General features: G+C 36.3%; 2 protein-coding genes and 1 long non-coding RNA gene across 3 annotated transcripts; all 3 read right to left on the reverse strand.

Moving 5' to 3' along the window:
• Nucleotides 1–760: 760 nt before the first annotated feature.
• Nucleotides 761–1,909, reverse strand: LOC139125571 (uncharacterized). Its single transcript, XR_011550282.1, has 3 exons — nt 1,823–1,909; nt 1,068–1,167; nt 761–825 (listed from the first exon to the last, which is right to left on the reverse strand). It is a non-coding gene; the product is annotated as an uncharacterized lncRNA (long non-coding RNA).
• Nucleotides 1,910–2,845: 936 nt separating this feature from the next.
• LOC139125275 (uncharacterized) lies at nt 2,846–4,228 on the reverse strand. The gene is made up of 4 exons (XM_070691363.1): nt 4,211–4,228; nt 3,663–4,105; nt 3,269–3,363; nt 2,846–2,953 (listed from the first exon to the last, which is right to left on the reverse strand). Exons 2-4 carry the CDS (start codon nt 4,066–4,068, stop codon nt 2,939–2,941), a joined length of 516 nt encoding a protein of 171 aa, XP_070547464.1. The 5' UTR covers nt 4,069–4,105; nt 4,211–4,228; the 3' UTR covers nt 2,846–2,938.
• Nucleotides 4,229–7,792: 3,564 nt separating this feature from the next.
• Nucleotides 7,793–12,704, reverse strand: LOC139125402 (uncharacterized). Its single transcript, XM_070691489.1, has 3 exons — nt 12,701–12,704; nt 11,057–11,392; nt 7,793–7,929 (listed from the first exon to the last, which is right to left on the reverse strand). The coding sequence occupies exons 1-3, from the start codon at nt 12,702–12,704 to the stop codon at nt 7,793–7,795; spliced, it is 477 nt and encodes a 158-aa protein (XP_070547590.1).
• Nucleotides 12,705–19,625: the final 6,921 nt, after the last annotated feature.

Genomic DNA, 19,625 nt, shown 5'->3' on the forward strand with positions numbered 1-19,625 from the left:
AAGTAATACGTATCTCAATACATGTGTTGCATATAGAGTCCAAGTAATACATATCTGTATACATGTGTTGCATATAGAGTCCAAGTAATACATATCTTAATACATGTGTTGCATATAGAGTCCAAGTAATACGTATCTGAATACATGTGTTGCATATAGAGTCCAAGTAATACGTATCTGAATACATGCGTTGCATATAGAGTCCATGTAATACGTATCTGAATACATGTGTTGCATATAGAGTCCAGGTAATACGTATCTGAATACATGTGTTGCATATAGAGTCCAAGTAATACATATCTGAATACATGTGTTGCATATAGAGTCCAAGTAATACATATCTGAATACATGTGTTGCATATAGAGTCCAAGTAATACATATCTGAATACATGTGTTGCATATAGAGTCCAAGTAATACGTATCTGAATACATGTGTTGCATATAGAGTCCAAGTAATACGTATCTGCATACATGTTTTCACTGTACGTTTTACACAAATAAAAATCTTTATTGTTATACAAAATATATTAGACTACTTTCATAATATGACTTATTGAGCTACGCTCTACATCAACAAAAAAAATTAGAATTTTGTAAAATGCGCGATTGAGCAGCATTTATTCACGCAAACTGTATTGAAAAGTACTAGTTCGGAATTAACTTGTTATGCCTATGATTCATATTTCTTGCTGTTTGTTATTTAAAAATATTGCTGAAGAGTATTGAATAAAATAGAGCACACAGTTTTCCCATGGTCGATTTGTTTTTCAGTTGACGTTAATTGCTGTTAAGCCTTATTTTACGTCTGCAGGTAACATGTAATCCTGAAAAATAAAGAGAGGCAAGCCCACAAGGTTTATTGGCCAAACAAAGCAATCATATGTCATCCTGCGATTTTGAAAATAACGTGATTCTGAAAAGTCGAAAATTGAACTCTGTACCATCGATAGTTCGGTAAGATAAGTTTATCGAAATGCAATTCTCGATTGCAGTAACAACTGGTGACATGAACTCTGTGACCAATACCAGGGTTCGGTAGATTACTTCAGAAAGAACGGCAACTTACTTTGTTTCCCGACTTAATGTTCTTCAGGGCATAAGAAAGATCAGTGAAGTTCGGTCTTTCATCCGGGGACGTCGACCAGCAAAGTATCATGAGCTTGTGACTGTTAAAGAATAAATGAAAGCTTCGTAAGTGAATTTCTCTATGACTCAATGCTAGGGTTAGTGTATGGTGAGTAAATTTATCGGGGGAAACTTTTTGTGGACTTAGGTTTGAAATTCTTGGTTTCATGACAAATTTCTGTATATTTTATACTGTCTGTTAATAATAAAAATAAGTTCCGAGTAAAATTTTATGTGGAAGGTCACAGTCAAGGGTTGTGTCATTTGTCAAGCCATTTTACAATTGTAACAAAAAGTATCTTTGGCAAAGTCTTCTTACTTCAAACATTACTTGGCTAAGAGCTTGCACGTTAACTATGGTTTGAATCGTAACCTAAGCTCGGGCATCTGATTTGGCTAAAGCTCAAACATGAGTCCCCTATTTGAACACTATCACTGTACACCCCTTTTTGTATTCATGTAACATGCAGGCTTGTCGTATTGTCATTATTCCCTGTGATAGTTTCAATATAGCAAGTTGAAGGTGTAATTAACAAATTGCTGAACGTGACCTGAAATCAGCGAATATAATTTATTGACAGGCTCACTTAATTTGAATAGTAATGATATGAACCATTCTAAATTTGTATACCCCTGTATGCAATATTCGTCAAAAACCTAACAGAAATCTCGTAGTAGAATATCATATAGACTTACAAAGACTGTGGGCACTGTCTCGGGATCTTCAGTGTCCCGCCAGAGTGAATGAATTTCTTTATACCCTCCTCAGGGACTTTCCCGTAGGGCTCACTTCCTAAAAGAAAGGAATTTGAAAAGTGGTAAAAATATATCAATTGAATAATGTACGACATTTTGATTACTCAAAGTTAATAAGAAATTAAGTTGAAGTTTATTGCCATCCCTGAGCCAGTATCAGCATTATATTGTCGTTTGTCTTCAGCACGTCGGAGTATATGTTGTTGTTATTAGCAAATACACAAGAATGAAAAGTCTTACCTAAAATAAATATTTCCCAGAGAAGAACATCAAAAGACCACACGTCACGTCCTCTTGTGTAAGCGTTACCTGAAAGTACTTCTGGTGCCATCCATCAGATAGGTAAGTGTCCCTGTGTAGTGCGAGAGAGACTGGTGTTTTATTTATTGTACAGATCTATGTAGCTATGACGTCATTCTGCATGTTTTGACTTCCAGCAATCTTTGCTGATAAGCCCCATTTGATGGTACTGCATCTTCGTCACTATCATTAACAATCATTACTGAAAATTTAGCAACTTTCGACAAAATGACACTATCTCTAGTATCTGATGACGACACTTTATTTGATGATCTGACATTACCTCCATCCTTTGTCTGTATCTTTCATCGGTAAGAACAGCACTTGACGAACCAAGACCAGAGAGTTTACACTTCCACTGACTGTCAACAACGATATTTTTTGCCATGATCTCTCTGTGAATGATCTGAAAACAGAGTTAACGAAAATTGTCAATGTTTAAATGCAAAGATTGTATGGCGATTTTTTTTCTTTAATATGAGTGTTTTAAATAAAAAACCATCGTATTTACGTGGAGTAATTTCCAAAACGCGAAAGAATTATGTCACATGGTTTTACTTTCTAAAGCGAAACAGTTGTTTACTGCTGGAAATAATAATATAAAACACCTTGATATTTGAAAGATGGTACATTGCATTGGCAACATCAATGGCAAAGTTAAATGGTCCTGACGTCTACTCTTACGATGAAAGTTGGGTTTGGTTTTCATGTCGTGCAGAACAGATAGCAAAGTCCCCTTCGATGCGTACTCGATTATCAGGTAAATTGGTTCTGTAAAAAATACATTTATAGAAAATACAGTGTCACATATAAAGCTTCGACATAATTGTCTTTGAGCAATCTTGCAAAGAGGATGATGGGAGATTATTGAAACAGATCATTGTGTGCTCCTTCCGCATTTTAATATTTATTAATTTATTCAGATATTTATTTATTTAACTATCTATTCATTTAACTATCTATTTATTTACATATTACATGTTTGATTTGTTAATTTCATTGCTTAACGTCAGAAAGCCACTAGACTTTGATCCCTTTGGACAATTTAGTCATAGATTGTATGAATGCATTGTAATTTTCATATACCTTGATCTGTACAACAACGAGCATCTGGACCACTCCTATAGGTTTTGACAACACTTTCATCGCTTGAATTTCCCGTTTAAAGTCATCGGTATCGCCTGGAGATTGAAAAAAGCAATATATATATTATATATATATATATATATATATATATATATATATATATATATATATATATATATATATATATATATATATATATATATATATATATATAACACGTCGGTATAGAAGACAGCAAACACAATATATAAATCCGTAGGTTTGAATCTGAAATTATATACGAGCTTGAGATTATGTAAATTCGGTACAGACACAAAGTACTGCAATGGAACATGTGTACATAAATAACTCAAGTCAAGTATAAGTATTACGTTCAATTACATCAATATCGTACCTATAGCAACCTTGATAATGACTTCACTTGTTCCATCTTTCCCTCCAATATACCATGCTTCTCCTTTCACAGTTTTACAGAATCGTCCCTCAGAAAGAGTTTCCCTCAGAAAGATGTTACCTCTTGGAAACTCCCAAACAACCTCTCCGGTTTTCAAGTAGACGTTATCTTCTAAGTCTTCTTCTGCAATACTTGCATATAAGGATTCAATGTCCATTGTTGAATTCACAGGCATAGCATCGGCATTACTCTCGTGGTTCCCATCCACGCGTGGTTCCCGGACGACAGCAATGTCACCTTCGAGACGATGTTGTGGTTCATTAATACGGAGGCCAGGGTCATCATTCACGTCAGCATTTATAACATCACCAAATGAGACGGCGGACATGATGTTGGCTGGCGTCATTTCAAGGTCCCCAGAGATATGCTGGTTGGCATGACTCCTTTATGTTAAGATATATAACAAAATTTCCTTAATGCATTAAAATAGGTCATGTCCTGTGAAAGGCCATTGTCAACGCTGATATGAAGCAAATTACAAAACTCACCTTTTTGTCTTGTAGCTTGTACCTATGAAGTCACAAAAAGATTTAATGCAATGTTATGATTTTAAATTTTACCTTACATTTATATAATTCCTATAAAGTTTCAAATCATCACTTAGCATTAATGATTTTCGAAATGTGTAATGTATCGACTTCCTTGAATTAATGTGACTATATTCCTTTAAGGAGAAAATGATAAATCTTGCATGCATTTTGGTTCGCTGTATTTGGGTCTCCATATGTGCTCTCCCCTTCACTGTAAATTTGTAAGTGACCTAGTGTGAAATATTTACATTGTTTTAACTAATGCATAATGACTAATAGGGACAATCAAATATTTGGGAGAAAACCTACCTTTCCCATCGCCTTCGTTACGACAAAAGCGCCAGAAGGCAACAGAGATACTCCCGAGTAAGACAGCGACAAGAAGTCCAAATATGATGCCCAGAGAATGCCAGCAGTACTTAAGCCAGAGATATCTACAAATGAAGACACGGTCAATGATGAAAAAAATAATCATAATCATAATCATCATCTTTCTTTTTCTATAGCGCATTACATATTTTAATAGCTTAATGCGCTTTACATTAAAAACAAACAAAAGAGTGACAAATGATAACAGTAATTTTAAAATGTTCAATAAAAGTAACTGCTTGTAAAACTCAAGAAATGGTTAAAATAGGTCAACAAATAAAACTCAGGTATGAAATCATTTAAAAGGGTATAAAACTCATGTATACAATAATACTTAAAAAGGTAAGTTTTAACCCGACTTTCAAATTATCAAGTGACTGAGATGCACGAAGGTGCGACGGCAACGAATTCCACAAACGAGGCGAACATATTGAAACGCCCTACCATCATAGTAAACTGTGCGACCAATAGGTTGATGTAACTTAATTTCCCGATTTGAAAATGTACGCGATGTATGATTCGTACTACGTTTAATCAAAAGCTCATCAAGGTAAGATGGTACATGGCTACAGATAACTTTGAAAGTAATACAAAGAATTTTAAATTGGATACGTTGTTCAACAGGGAGCCAATGAAGGTCACGAAGAATGGGAGTAATGTGATCACATTTTCTCTTCTTGGTAACAAGTCGAGCTGCCGAGTTTTGAATTGTTTGCAGTTTGAGTACTTCAAAATCAGGGAGGCCAAAAAGTAAACTGTTGCAATAATTCAAGCGAGATGTAATAAAAGTATGTATGAGTTTCTCAGTTGAAGGCTGATCAAGTATATTACGGATTTTACCAATCTTCCAAAGAGCATGAGAGGCCGATTTACACATATTGACAACATGTGCTGACATACTGCCACTAGAATCCATCGTGACACCAAGATTGTGAACAGTGTCAGATTGGTGAACAATGACATCACCTATTTAATATCACAACGAGGAACCGAGCCTACGCCTTGTAAATTTAAAAGAAAATGAATGACCTCGGTTTTACCATCATTTAGAGCGAGCATATTGTCTCGCATCCATCCCCTAATTTCATTAACACATAGCTCAATTGAAGCTGTCGGAACTCGATCTGCCTCGCAAGTGATACACGATTGCGTGTCGTCGGCATACATTATGTAATCTACTTTATGCTTTAAAATGATATCCTCCAAGGGTGCAGTGTACAGATTCAATAAAATTGGTCCGAGAACGGAACATCGACGTACACAAAAATCGAGATATTGTGCCTAAGACACGACTGACCCAACTCACACAGACTGCACAAAGAATCTCTTAGACTATCAATTATAAATACTTAAGGGGTAGGTAGGAGGTAATGTTATAGTGGTAGAGGGACACGTGATTATGGCCAAGTGCTTAATGAACTTGCAGACCAACACGCAGCCATAATATCTAAACACTGCATTAAAGTGAGGTGATTCCAAGTTAAATGTATCATTCTGTGACTGTCTTATTCATTTTTGCCTTGTTTTAACAATGCTGTTTTATCAAATTATTTTGATTCACAAACGTTTCCAAGTGAGTTCAGCAGTGGCTCCGAACTCTACAACAACCATGTTTCATCCTTATCCGTAATTCTAGGTGCATCTACTTGAGACATGCAAATTTCAAAGATGTACGAATATTGTACGTCAAACCTTTCAGAAGAATTGTTTCTTTACAATAGACATCAAATCAGGTCCAATAATCGTTATCATTCAAGGACTCTATGAATTTACCTGGTTCAAGGAACATATCGATGATGACAAAGACAATGGGGTCATCTTAAACCACGAAATAGTGGTGGTACCAGATGTCCTGCCAGCTAGCTGCACCCGTCAAGATTGACTCAAAGCGAAAATTCCATTGTTATTTGGTGAATTCACCAAATTATTTTGTGAGTCAAAATTGGTATGCTGTCACTCATCATTTGAGAAACAGACAGGTCATATTTTGATACAATATCTCCGTATCTACCGTAGAACTTCTTAAATGATTTCAGTAAGCTACTTTCTGAAAATCCTTGGCTCACTAACTTTTGAGCTAATAGGCTGTCTAACTCGAAAGTCTTCATATGAAATGCATGCTCTACTGTATCTGAGGAGTTGTGAAATATACACACCATAAGCTGGAGATGATGGTATATAGCTCGACAAAAAATTTTATCGCCTGATATCAGTTTTACCTGAAGCCTACTTCAGATCTCTGACAAAACATGACACTCAGCAAGTTACAACTCAATGATGATAAAAGCAGAGGTTCCCTTTCTACATAAAAGTTTAACAAATCTCAAGGTCCTTTTGAAGTATAAATCAATCAATCAATCGATAAAGCAATCATTAATCTTCATAACCCCTGTCTTTGTAATTACTATTGCGGTAGTGCAAACAATTACAAAAAGTGACAATTTAAAATAAATTTATTAAATTCGAGCAGCACACTGTCAAATAATTAAAAGCACACGTGATAAAAATATGAAAAAGTGACAATTTTTAATGGTAGTGAGTCTAGCTTACAACCTTCTCAAAGTCCAAGCCCCGAGTCTACATTCAATTTCAATTGGTTTAAATATGGCGATTAGAATCAGTAAGATTAGGTTGTGCGTATGAGAATAGACTTGAAACATATTGGAGAAGAGCTTTTTCACCAAATATTTGGTGATTTGGAGAGCGCAATTTAGTAGTCTGCTCCATGTTTAAAAAATGATACATTGTAATGTGCACATACAAAAAAAAGGTTGCCCTATCACAAAAAAGAATCATTTTGGAGGGAGGGCTATAGCTCTGAGAAATAACTTGACCCCATAGAAATATTACACCAACTTTCTATGATATCTCGAATAAGAAGTAGAGTCTGAAAATCTATCCATACAACACGACTTACAACTAGTTAAACTGACTAGATCTTCAAACATTGCCCTCAGAATATTATCCAGAAAAAGCGGCAGCCATCATCCTATTAAAAGACAGTTTAGCGAAAATTGTTCTTACATTGAACATCAAATGCGATGGTGTTTTCACATGATATCGGTTCTGAAAGAGTTTCATGACGAAGTTCACAATCGTAGACAAGGTTAGAATCTGCATCAGCAAAGGTTGGTTCCCAGACAAGTGGTGAATCCCCCGTCGACTTAGAATCTACGCCATCTCTATCCAGGTCAGAGAACCAGGTGGAGCTCCGTCAGAAAGACAATTTAGTTTCTTGGTGTTACCTTCAATAACTTGATAAAGACCTTCATTCTTAGTGCCATCTTCTACCGAACAGTCAAGGTTGTCTGGAGACAAAGAAATAACTAAACTGAGTCTTTGTTGACAGACGTCATTATCCCTCATATGATGCAATGCTTATTCTTCTTATCTGAAACCTAAATATATTAATTCTCAATTACGAGCTGTTTTTGTTTTCAAGAAATTACATCGTCTGCATTTAGCACCGTAAATCTTTTATTAGAGATATGTGAACGATAGAAAGTGAGGTTATCATTTCGGAAAAGCATTGCACATTTATAGTGATTGTTTGGTAGTAACTTTTAATCACTTTATTCAGGCTTAGCGTGACACTTTGGTATTTTATGTTTATAAAATTATATGATACAGTTTGATTTAGATCATGTCCTGCTTCCCGCGTTCGTAACCTTCAAGCTTTTGAATTTCCATCAATAACACCAATTAATAATCAGCAAACTGGTTTGGCTAACGTAAATCACACACAGCTATACAGTGTTATTTTGACACTTCACACGATCAACTTGCTGATATCAATATGGATATGGAGGATATGCCTGTCGTTACACATAGTAAAAATTCAAAATCTGTATTTAAAGAAAGTTGTGAGTCGAATTATTCTTTGAAATATGCAGATTTAAAATTATTTGAATTGTATAATTTCTAGCTGGGGGACCTTGTGCTACTTTCTTTGATCCCGCTCTGTAAACAGATCTCATGGTCAACAGCCTGGCATGAGTTTCACTTATTGAAAGCGTTTATACTCCAGCCATTACAACAACTAATTATTAGATGAAGTCTATTATGTAATTGAAGCAGTGCGACCATAAATCTTGAGATCCTCTAGAATTAATCGCCGATAAGTCGCAGACCGAACGGAAACTCATAACAAGAACAAAATGGCTGGAGTTTAATGATAGAAGGGCCACGAATACCGGAGTAAACGCTCTGCTCTGCATGTTTACACATACCCTTATCTTTACCAGAACAGGCCAAATCACCGTGTGTTTCTGTTATTTTCACAGGAAAAAAATTCACATTTTAATGTTTCGTTAACATTCGTCGACTCTAACAGCATTGCGCGACAATGAATTTCCTTCGCGATACCATAGACTTATGACCCACAGCCAACAAATACTCTTTGGTTAACGATACCAACTTGTAGAAGGTAAAAAACACGACCGTACTGTCATAATCTTCCAAATTGGCGCACAGAATAGTAATATTCCACGCTCACAATACATTAGCGTTCTTGGACGCGATTGATCAAGCTGCAACGTTTACTTGTTTGGACTCTAACAATGCTGGAGCCACGAAATACCAGCACAGTATCGACAACATAATATCGCTCATTTACACATTTGAAAAAATTACCCAGTAACTTATTTTTCTCAAGCAGGTTCTGCGTAGTACCCCCATGTTCTAGTGTGTTTCAACCAATAGTAATATTGAGCCGTTGCTATCATTTTAATTTATTCATGACATGGGTTTGAAACAAAAGAATTGTAGCAAGCCACGCACTGGCAAGTGATAATTTCTACTTTTGTAATCTTTCCTAATGTCGGTAAATCAATGTATTGTCTTTTTATATTCTTTTTGGCGTCGGCATCCGACATAGCCAAGTACTGTATCAATGGACACACTAACTCAGAGAAAGAACTAGAACTGGAGGACGGATAACCACGGTCACTCTCTGGTGGAGTGACCGAAACGAGGAAGGAGAACCAACACAGAAACTGAGAAACTAGAACTTTGACCGAAACTAGAACTTTGGACCATGGTCACTCTCTAGTGGAGTGACCGAAACAAGGAACTAGGACCAACTAAGACTCATGTATCAGCGGCTGAACCGGTAGGCCCAGTCATGGTTCCGTATTCAATAAATAAGTTACGGTCATACGTATACATCAGCAATCGTCGCCAGTTCCAGCTCCTTTCCCCTGTACGTTAGGACAGTACTGTCAAAGAGTAAAACATGGGGAGCTTGCATGGGTGATCGGAAGGATGAATTTCAACATAGTGACACAGTTACTATCTTCAAGTTAATTCTAATGTAAGACATAGTGGTTATAGTTCTGGGGTAGCCGGCACATAATGTCGTTGTTCGAATAAAAATAATGGCACCATTGTTTGGCAGGGGCAAGAATATTAAATAAACGATGTAGCATGAGCTGGTAGGTATTGACAAGAGAGTATCATTAGCGAAAAAGTGGCCGCTTACGGCCGGATACATGAAATAATTGTACAGCTAATATACTCGGTTTCAATATCGACGACAATGGTATACAAGATTTCAATGCTGTAGATGTTATCATAATGAATCATAGTACTTCAGCACTAATTGATACGAGGACTGCCGTTACTGTTGTTTCGATGAGTTGATAATCAGTGAATCGAAAGTTACGTCATATTAGAATTTATAAATGAAAATTATATTGCAAGAAAATATCGTATTAAAAATGTGTGTGTTAGTATTGCTGGAACGAAGGTGTCGATTTTAATCAAGATTTTGAAACTTTAACTAATATTGATGGAAAGAATTTGATACTTCGCTCCACTTTGTTTGTCAAGGTTACCAACGACTTGATCACTCAATCTCGTCCAGTAAGCGAATTTCCGTGCAAGTCAAACGTTAACAAATTGAAGTCTAAGACTTACTGAAAACACTTACAGTAAAATTAAGAAACATTTTGAGTCGTAAACCATAAGTATTATCTGTGACAAGCAGGAACCTATTTCAGATAAGATAAGTGAATGCTAGAGGAGGCGATGATACAAAAAGGACAAATTTTGGGTCTTTTTTTCGACTTCAATGAGACTGCACTGTTCATAATTTAGATGTTGATCTAGATAGAAATTGGGAGAGACATACGATTCCCCAAAAACAATTCTTCAGTAAATCTAATTTTAGTAATTCGCTCTTAATTAAGTGATCAAAACCAGGGAGTTTACAAAAAGCAGCGCGTCGCTGAGTATCTGTTTCTGAGTCTGTGGTGGACTACATTAGATTGAACAAAAGATAAAAACGTTCGACTTGAACTAGACTGACCCTGTTCGTCAGCATTCTTTCAATGTCAATATCTCTGATTACACTCCAAGGTAAAGCATCATATCAAACGAAGGCATAAAAAATTTCATCACATTTTCATGGTATTGACTACAGGAGTGACAGCTTACCAAGCACAGAAAGGCTGCCGTGTTCCTCCAAGATAACTCCACCACCACTGTATTTACAATACCAAGCAGCAGCGTCTTCGTATTTAGCGCTTTTGATTTTCATGGAAAAATCACCGCTTGCTGTATCTCCAGTGAGCTCACAGCATTCCTTGAACGCATCAGATTCGTATAGGTCAGGAGTTGTTGCTATGCCCCTGTAGAGGTCTTCTTCGCCTTTGAGCCATGACACTACTCCATCGCCCACATTTTCCAACACACAGTCAAAGGTAACCTCATTTCCGACTTTTACAAGTGTGTCAACAGGATGGCTGATAAACTGAGCATCCTGTGAAAAGACTGTAACAACAAGAAGTCATGTAGTTGCGAGTATACAACAGAAAGACTTTGCTCGGCGTTCGTCGTTGACCTTGTCAAAAAATAATACTAAGATAATCAGGTGAAAGCTTTCACAGATTAGTAACCTACTCCTGGTTTTGATGCCTTAGAGTATCAAATTTATCAGACTATTTAAGGAGAATGAGTATAGTGATAAACTTATCTTACATTGTTCATTTTATCTTAATAATTTGGCTGTGGTATTTCATTAAATGAGCATTTAAACTTTTGACTCCTTGTACTGAGCACTGGATTTGTAACGATAATTGATGTTTCTCCGTCCTGCGATAACAACAACAAACCAGTCCTGTGAGCAAATACAAAACTAACCACGCCCCATCCCAGGTCAGACCCACGCACTTTCCTCATTTACTTCTATGGAAAATCTGGGCTGAATTATAATATTTTATAGACTAGTGTACATGCTACATTGTCCTGTTGGTTTTTACGTTTCAAACAAGCATAGCAAGTATTCAACAGGTCACCTTTCTGAAAACACGAAGCAATTTGTTTTAAAACAGGAAAGTATTCAAGTTTCAGATAAACAAAAATTACCATTTGTACAGACTGGGATATACAAATAGAAAAAAAGAAGATATATTTAAATTGATGAAAGCCACCAAGTACTTGACAAACTGGATCACTATCTTCATGAATCTACGGAAGTGGAATACGTTTTCCATTGGCTTACTTCTCAATCTCGTCACTCCTTTACCATCATATACATGTCCTTACCACACAGAATCGTCAATCGATTGGAATAGCTTTGGCAGTTGACCATTTGTAATAGTTATAACGCAACGTTATTCCTGGTAGTTTAGCTCGCTATAGGCAGTTTGAAAACAAAGGTAATATCGCAACATTTTCTCAAATCAATGCCTGGTATAGTTTTATTGAAAGCTCTTGGTAAATCATCGCATTTCCCCTGAATTTTAATTCCATAGTTAATACATGCTGCATTGATGACAAATTAAAAGATGCCAAAATCATGTCGGGCTTCGGGCCGTCCATTTTCGTATTAATACGGATGTGAAGAATGCAGCGTGATTGGAGCACACTTAGCCTTTGTTGAGATAAAATACAATTCAATGCATGTTTACAACCCTGCATACTACCCTGAAAGATATTGCCCACTGTTTATTGAGGTGTGATACAGATAGAGGAAACTACGCCATCGATGTCAATTCAGTAAAATCTAGATGAGATTCGCACTCATAACGTACGGCACCCAGTAATATAGCCAAGATATCAATGTTAATCGTAACTTACCCATTAGTGGGAGCAAACACGAGGCCAATAACTCACCGATATTCATTCCGCTCATTTATCGACTGATCTGGAAAAGTATGAATAGTCAGTCGCTACCATGTCCAAGCTAAACTCACACGAGTACAGGAAGAATAGGAGATATATAATTGTAAGTTCTCGATTACTGAAAACCAAAATCAGCTTGTATGGATATCTTGGACCTCTTATACAATGACAGGCTATCCACTTAATCACGTACTTTCTTCTTCCAAAAGCACCAAATGTGACACTTTGTCAGGCAGTCAGCTACCGACGACCAAAAAATTAGGCCTGGACGGAATAAAATCTCAACCCGGGTTATGAAGTGATCTAATTGTCGGCTTGTTCATTGACAGTGTTAACAAACCATACAATGGTCCAGGGAAGGTACTGGAAGACCCCTTCCTTTGCAAAGGAATTTCCCGTTAAAATACTGAAGTGAGTTATTGTGTTTGTTTGCTGGTGAAAATTGTAAAAGGATTATCACATTAATGGTCAGGCTTAAATAGTTGTAAAATAATTCAATTTTGTGTATGTTTTATCTTTATTCAACACCAAAGAGCTTTGGTCTTAGGTCAACGAGTCTCACTTTTATCTTCTCTCTATTGTCGTATTACTCGTATGACGTTATTGTATTACACATGACTTCCCAGTGCGATGTCAACTTTTGTTAAGATTTCCTTTAACCCCTACACATATAACCTTTACACAATACACCTATTGAAAGTAAAAGAGCAGTGTGTGTGCAATTTCTTATCAGTGACTGTACACTCTGGAACATGAAACCACTGCATCCTGTCTGATAAAACATGTTCACTTCAATCTTAACAAGATATTCTCTATGTTAAAGTACAAAATGCAGGATCCGCGATATGTACGCTTCCATGATAATAGGCCATGATGACCGCATAAGTATGCTTGACTAAAAGTAAAGTATAAACTTAACACACAAAAAGTAAAGATAGTAAAATGTCGCATTTCCAGCAGCTGCAGGATAAATTCAAAAACTATTTGTTAATTCTCTGTCAGGGTATGGTGACGTCCCCACTTGTTAAGGCTTCAACTTTCTGTGTTGTATAGAGAGTATAGCAAAACTTCTACAAAACCTACATGAATATGGTATATCTTACAGTGAAATAAATATTGATTTACAAAACGTTGTACGTTAAGTTGACGACAATCATTGTCTTTCTGGACTCAGTTTATATCGAAGACTCCCAATGTACTATACACGACACTATGTCTTTTGTATTATTGGTTTATAACTTCCTAAACAAGTGTGTTATTCAATACACAACGAAAGCCGAGATTTGTAATTGGCCGGTGATCTACCGCAATGGCAGACGTAAATATTGACTTAAATGTTCATGCGAAATGCGTAGTCGTTACAGACAAACATCATTAAAAACAGGGTAACTTAAGTAAACAGACTTACAGTATGATTGTATGTTCTTGCTAGACGTCGATAGTGACGAACAGGCGATCGCGACTCAGGCAAAGGCTTCAAATTCCGCGATTTTTTTCTCAGATCTATCACTAGCACATCAACATGGAAGAAAAGAATTAACAAACTTCCTGTACACTGCACTGAAAGGTTGGTTCTATTCTCCTCCCAGGAAGTTTTAACAATTGTACTGAATTATTTTCATCATGCGTTCTAAATGGTTAATTTGCGGCATTTTAACTTTGGCAATCAATTTATGATAATCATATTTATATATGCATTGTGAATACACAGGCTAAACATGTTTGATTTTCGTAATTATGTTCAATCTCGTAACCGTTTTTAAGTTATCACCTTGAGGTATAAACCATTCGACGATGCCAACTTTAAAAAACTTTTCACAAATCACGATCTACACCATTATATTGCCAAGCTATAGACCTGCTGTCATCACTTTTGAAGTGTTGTGTAACGATGATTTACAGACTTTATCAGAGAAAATAAAGAGAATCCCTGTATCTCTATATCTGATAAATGCATTCTGGTATTGTTTACACAGACTTAATTTAGATCATTTTACATTGTACACAGAAAATGGTCGTTTCCTTGTAACTTTACTTTAGAGAGCAGGCGAACATGCGACCATATTGTGCAAAGTACAGTGACGTGGTTTTGAGAGTGCATCGAATCTCTCTTTTTCTGACGTTATTTTGTCAAATGGCCATGTCGCTTTAATTATTCGTCGCTTTAATCCTTTACTTTAGGTGATCATTGAAAGAGCGCTGTAACAGTACTTTGTCAGCTCCATGAATCTTTCGTCACTGAAAACACATTGATGATAAGCATAACGAGTTACTAAGATACAATGTCCATCAAGCTGATTTAAGCCGATGAACGCAATGTTATAAACACGAGGAATTGTCCTTGTTGACATTTGGCGATAACGGTCAGCATATTATGTTTGCATAATGTACTAGGGGAAGGTAATGGAAAAGTAGAAAGTCAGCGACAATTTATGAATCGTTTTAAAACTTGTCGTCACTATAGCAGTGGATTTATCAGAGTCATTTAGAAAAATAAGGCAGGTCGCTAAGTACGTAGAAAGCGTTCGACCGCATTCCTTCTTTCCTTAAAAAAGATCACATTTCCTGCGTGGTTAATCTTTATACATTCTTGTTGTACCATGATCACGATCTGGATGTAAACCATGTAAGGTTGGTTTGCACTACATACACAGTTACGGAGACATTCGTGGTGACACTGTCTACAATTGCAAGTCAATGTAGAACAGGATAGAATAGCAAAATATACGTCTGGTTTGTTGTCTTTTACACAACGAAACCGACAAAATATTCATGAAAAGTGGCTTCCAGTAACATCATGCGAGGTGTATTTTTGAAACTATGCTCCCTTGAAGCTTTCCTTATTTTCGTGCAGACAACAACTGGCTTATCCCAAGAAACGCTAGAAAAATTAGCGATGATTTCTCTCATTTTTACAATTACAAGTGATATTTCAGTCAGTTGCTGGCTAAATTTGAACGTACTGTCACACAATAGTCACTTCTTAATATATTGATGAAAACATCACTCCTACATATTCGGTGTATTTAAAAAAATCATTACATGCCGTCCACTTTGTTGATTTCGTCATCGAAAACACAACCTCCCATTTGACGATTTGAATTAAATATAATTATTACAATTAATTATCAAAACTCCACTCAATTAAGAAGCAGATCGATTTTAAATTTAATTTACCGCAAAGTAGTTTGTTGATCGCATTTCTATATTTCGCCATACCTTTGCGAATAATAGTTCACAAATCACGTAATATGTTACAATTGATCAAAATAAATAATCAAAATTGATACAGCGAGCACAAGAATTTCCTCAATTACAATGTAATGCCGAATACAGCAGAATACAGCATACGAAAGTGCAGAACACGAAAAATTACTGAAAAACTTGAAATTACGTATGCATTTCGAATATTTTGTCTATTCATAATTGTTTACAACAGTTCTAGTACAAATCAAAATCGTGACATCTTCGTTATTGCTCAATTACAGAATATAAATTTTTTACTATACAATTACAGAACAATGCCAACACTGGAACTGAATATGAACTAAAGATCGTTTAAGATTTTAACGGGTATTTCAAGATTGGTAGTTACATTGTACAGAGTGAATAATAAAAATAATATCATACCAGTATATTGATGGCGCAAATACAGCGATCTGATTGGTCGAGACGCGAAAAGAACCATTGTATATTGGCGTTATACAGCTGGCATACGCGCGAGCTCTCAGCTTGAGCAAAAATCCGTTTTTGGCGTTCAACGCCAGAATTTCAATATACTGTCATAAGTGTTACGATATAGTTGCAATAAATCACACCCAGCGACGGTATACTCCTCGATTTTCACCAGTTCAATTTATTTATGCACTCGCTATCGCTCGTGCATATATGTCGTGAACTTGTCAACATCTCGTGGTATACCGTAGCTTGGTGTGCTTTATTGCTTAAATAGAAAATCAATAGAAACATTATTTTAAACCTAACAATGAAATTACATTTCAAGTCAGAAAGGCACGTCATTAAATACTTACATACCACTTAACATGCATCAATGATGTTTTAAAGTTGTTTAGTCTATCTTTGGAAAACGTTCAGACCCACAGCATGAGACTCGTTGTATTGAATTCGTTTCGTGTACAGACACAGAACATAATTATTCCATATGCTTTCGTTGATTTTATCAATTTAAAATACAAATTAATCACATTGCAACCTACGTACAAAATCTAATACTTACAGCACTTTTAAGACGGTTCTTACTGCAAGCACTTTTGAAGAAAATGATGCAATCAATAATTTGAGTTGCATTATTAAATACATTTTGATTGTGTAAAAGAGAGCTTCAACATCATGACCAAAATAGACGAGAGAGATTACTTTAGAAGGCTATTCCCCTCGACAAATTTCTTCAGTTTGAAAGTTCTTTGCCAAACATATTCATAAGCAAAATATTTTTGATATTCCTCAAAAATTCATGATCGGCTGTATCTGTTTTGTTGTTGTTGTTGTTGTTGTTGTTGTTGTTGTTGTTTTCCCTGTGAAACCACGTCCCTGCTAACTGAGACCATGGAGACCATCTTCCATGGACGTATTACAGACTAAATTTTCTCTGGCTTTTTGATATTGTTTTGTAAATTCGGAATCTGTATAAAGGTCAGTGAACGAGACGGCTGAACTTTCCAAGTCTGTGTAAGGGTTAATGATCATTACGAATTTTCCTTCATCTCAGTTAAAACTCCGTTGTCAGGGACATTCAATGTATTTGCGTTATTGATACCTAAGTATCAAGGATACAGGTAGAAACTTGTACTAGTGATATCTATTGTCAAGGCAGTAGAGTGAATTCGTATCATCAATACATAAATTCCAGACAGGACCCTGGGACGATTACATAAGGGAAATGTTGTATAACAATGATGTCACCTGTGCAGATTATGTAAAATTTTATATGATCCATGCCCAATGAAAGGAGGTTTAGTAATGTATTTCTCAAAGGGGAGAATATTTTAATTATTTTAGCCAATCAAGAAATACTAGTCATTAGTGATGGGAGGCTTTACTAATTTAATCCAATTAGGATGCTGCAATTTCTTTTTAAAAAGGGATGATCATCCACTATCTTCAGTGGGAGGTAGCTGGGCATCTCTGATGTGTAAACTTTACACTTCAGCAATAAGCCACCATCATTGACATCCAGCAACTCTGTGAGTCTCTACTCTGTCAAAGATCTCAAAGTACCTCTCAGCAGCGAGTACACTCCCCAGACGACCACAGGCGACCCAATAGGTTCTGAGTTTTCACACTGTTTTCTCTATCATTTCTCTTCTTTCTTCATGCTCTGATGAATGACGGAATAAATAAAATAAATGGTTATATAGCCTAACCTAGCCTCTGTGACTCTTTATTTATTTACACTCCATTACAAGGACGTATATCTCTCATACACACATGCTGTAATTAATTAGTCAACACAACTAATTATGCTAATCCGTGGACTTATCAGGGATTTTACGGGTTGGTCAACATCGCGAAAGATAGGAATGGTTACAAAACACCCCTTTTCATTAACATCACATCACTAGGTTGACCAACCTCTGATAAGTCCACGGATTAGCATAATTAGTTGTGTTGACTAATTAATTACAGCATGTGTGTATGAGAGATATACGTCCTTGTAATGGAGTGTAAAATAAATAAAGAGTCACAGAGGCTAGGTTAGGTTATATAAACCATTTATTTTATTTATTCCGATCATTCAGAGCATGAAGAAAGAAGAGAAAATGATAGAGAAAACAGTGTGAAAAAACCCAGAACCTATTGGGTCGCCTGTGGACCGACGAGATAAGACATAACAGACGAGCGTAACAGCGCCCTCGTTCGAAAGGTCCTTACAATCTGCCCGAGAGGCGCTTTGACATACTTGATAATAGGACAAGTGGGTTTTATGTAGAAAAATGACGTTGATATAGACAAATAAATAGCATGTTGGTAGACAGTTATGTAGCTCTATCAATTCATCATACATCTAATCAGTTGTCCATTCGTTCAACCTTCCAACCTCAGGTCAATCAATCCACCATTTACTCGTACTTTGTGTCAAGGCTACTAAAAATTAATTTTATATCAACATTTATTAATACAGTTAGTACACATGTCACTTACCTTGACTCGTTATGAAGGTCATTCATTGTTAACATGATAATCGTGGTTAATGCTTGCATTTCTACGCTGGTTTCCTAATAAATTCTATGTTGGAAAAAATATCAAAATGGTTGATATCTACAAAATGTTCAAACGTCAGACAATAGTGGCCCCTTCACAATTGCCCTTGCCTTTCATTGAAATTCAATTGTACATCAGACAAAACAACTTTCTCTGGCCACTGTGAAGGCTCACATGTGGAAAGTTAGCCTTGTGAGTTCGGCAAGGCCAGCCTAAACATCTCAACACTGTAGAATGCTTTGTGAATAATATTAATGCCCTTTTAGAATTAAAAATTGAAATTTCCCTGGCGAAAGTTGAAAACAAAATCTCCGGAACAAATAATTATCAACGATAATTCCGCTATCCATGTTCATACAATTGCGGCTCAATTGGCCAAGTAAACACATAAACGTTTATATTTTGATTTTGCACGCGCTTTCAAGGCACACGTTGCTGTCTTCAGATAGTGCCTGATGGCCTCACTTCTTTGCACGCTCAATCTTGGCTTCGTTTCTGCGTATGTGATTGTTCAAAATTATGACGGGTTTTGCCTTGGCCCGAACGTCAATCCGTGAATACCACGTTCCGACGACAAACTGTTGTATCTTCGTGTACGTTTGGCTGAGTAAGATTTGTTCTGAACCCTTGTGATTGATGTCTTCAGTGTTTGAATTGT

This window comes from Ptychodera flava, assembly GCF_041260155.1.
Source record: "Ptychodera flava strain L36383 chromosome 3 unlocalized genomic scaffold, AS_Pfla_20210202 Scaffold_25__1_contigs__length_14229661_pilon, whole genome shotgun sequence".
Classification (NCBI taxonomy): domain Eukaryota; kingdom Metazoa; phylum Hemichordata; class Enteropneusta; family Ptychoderidae; genus Ptychodera; species Ptychodera flava.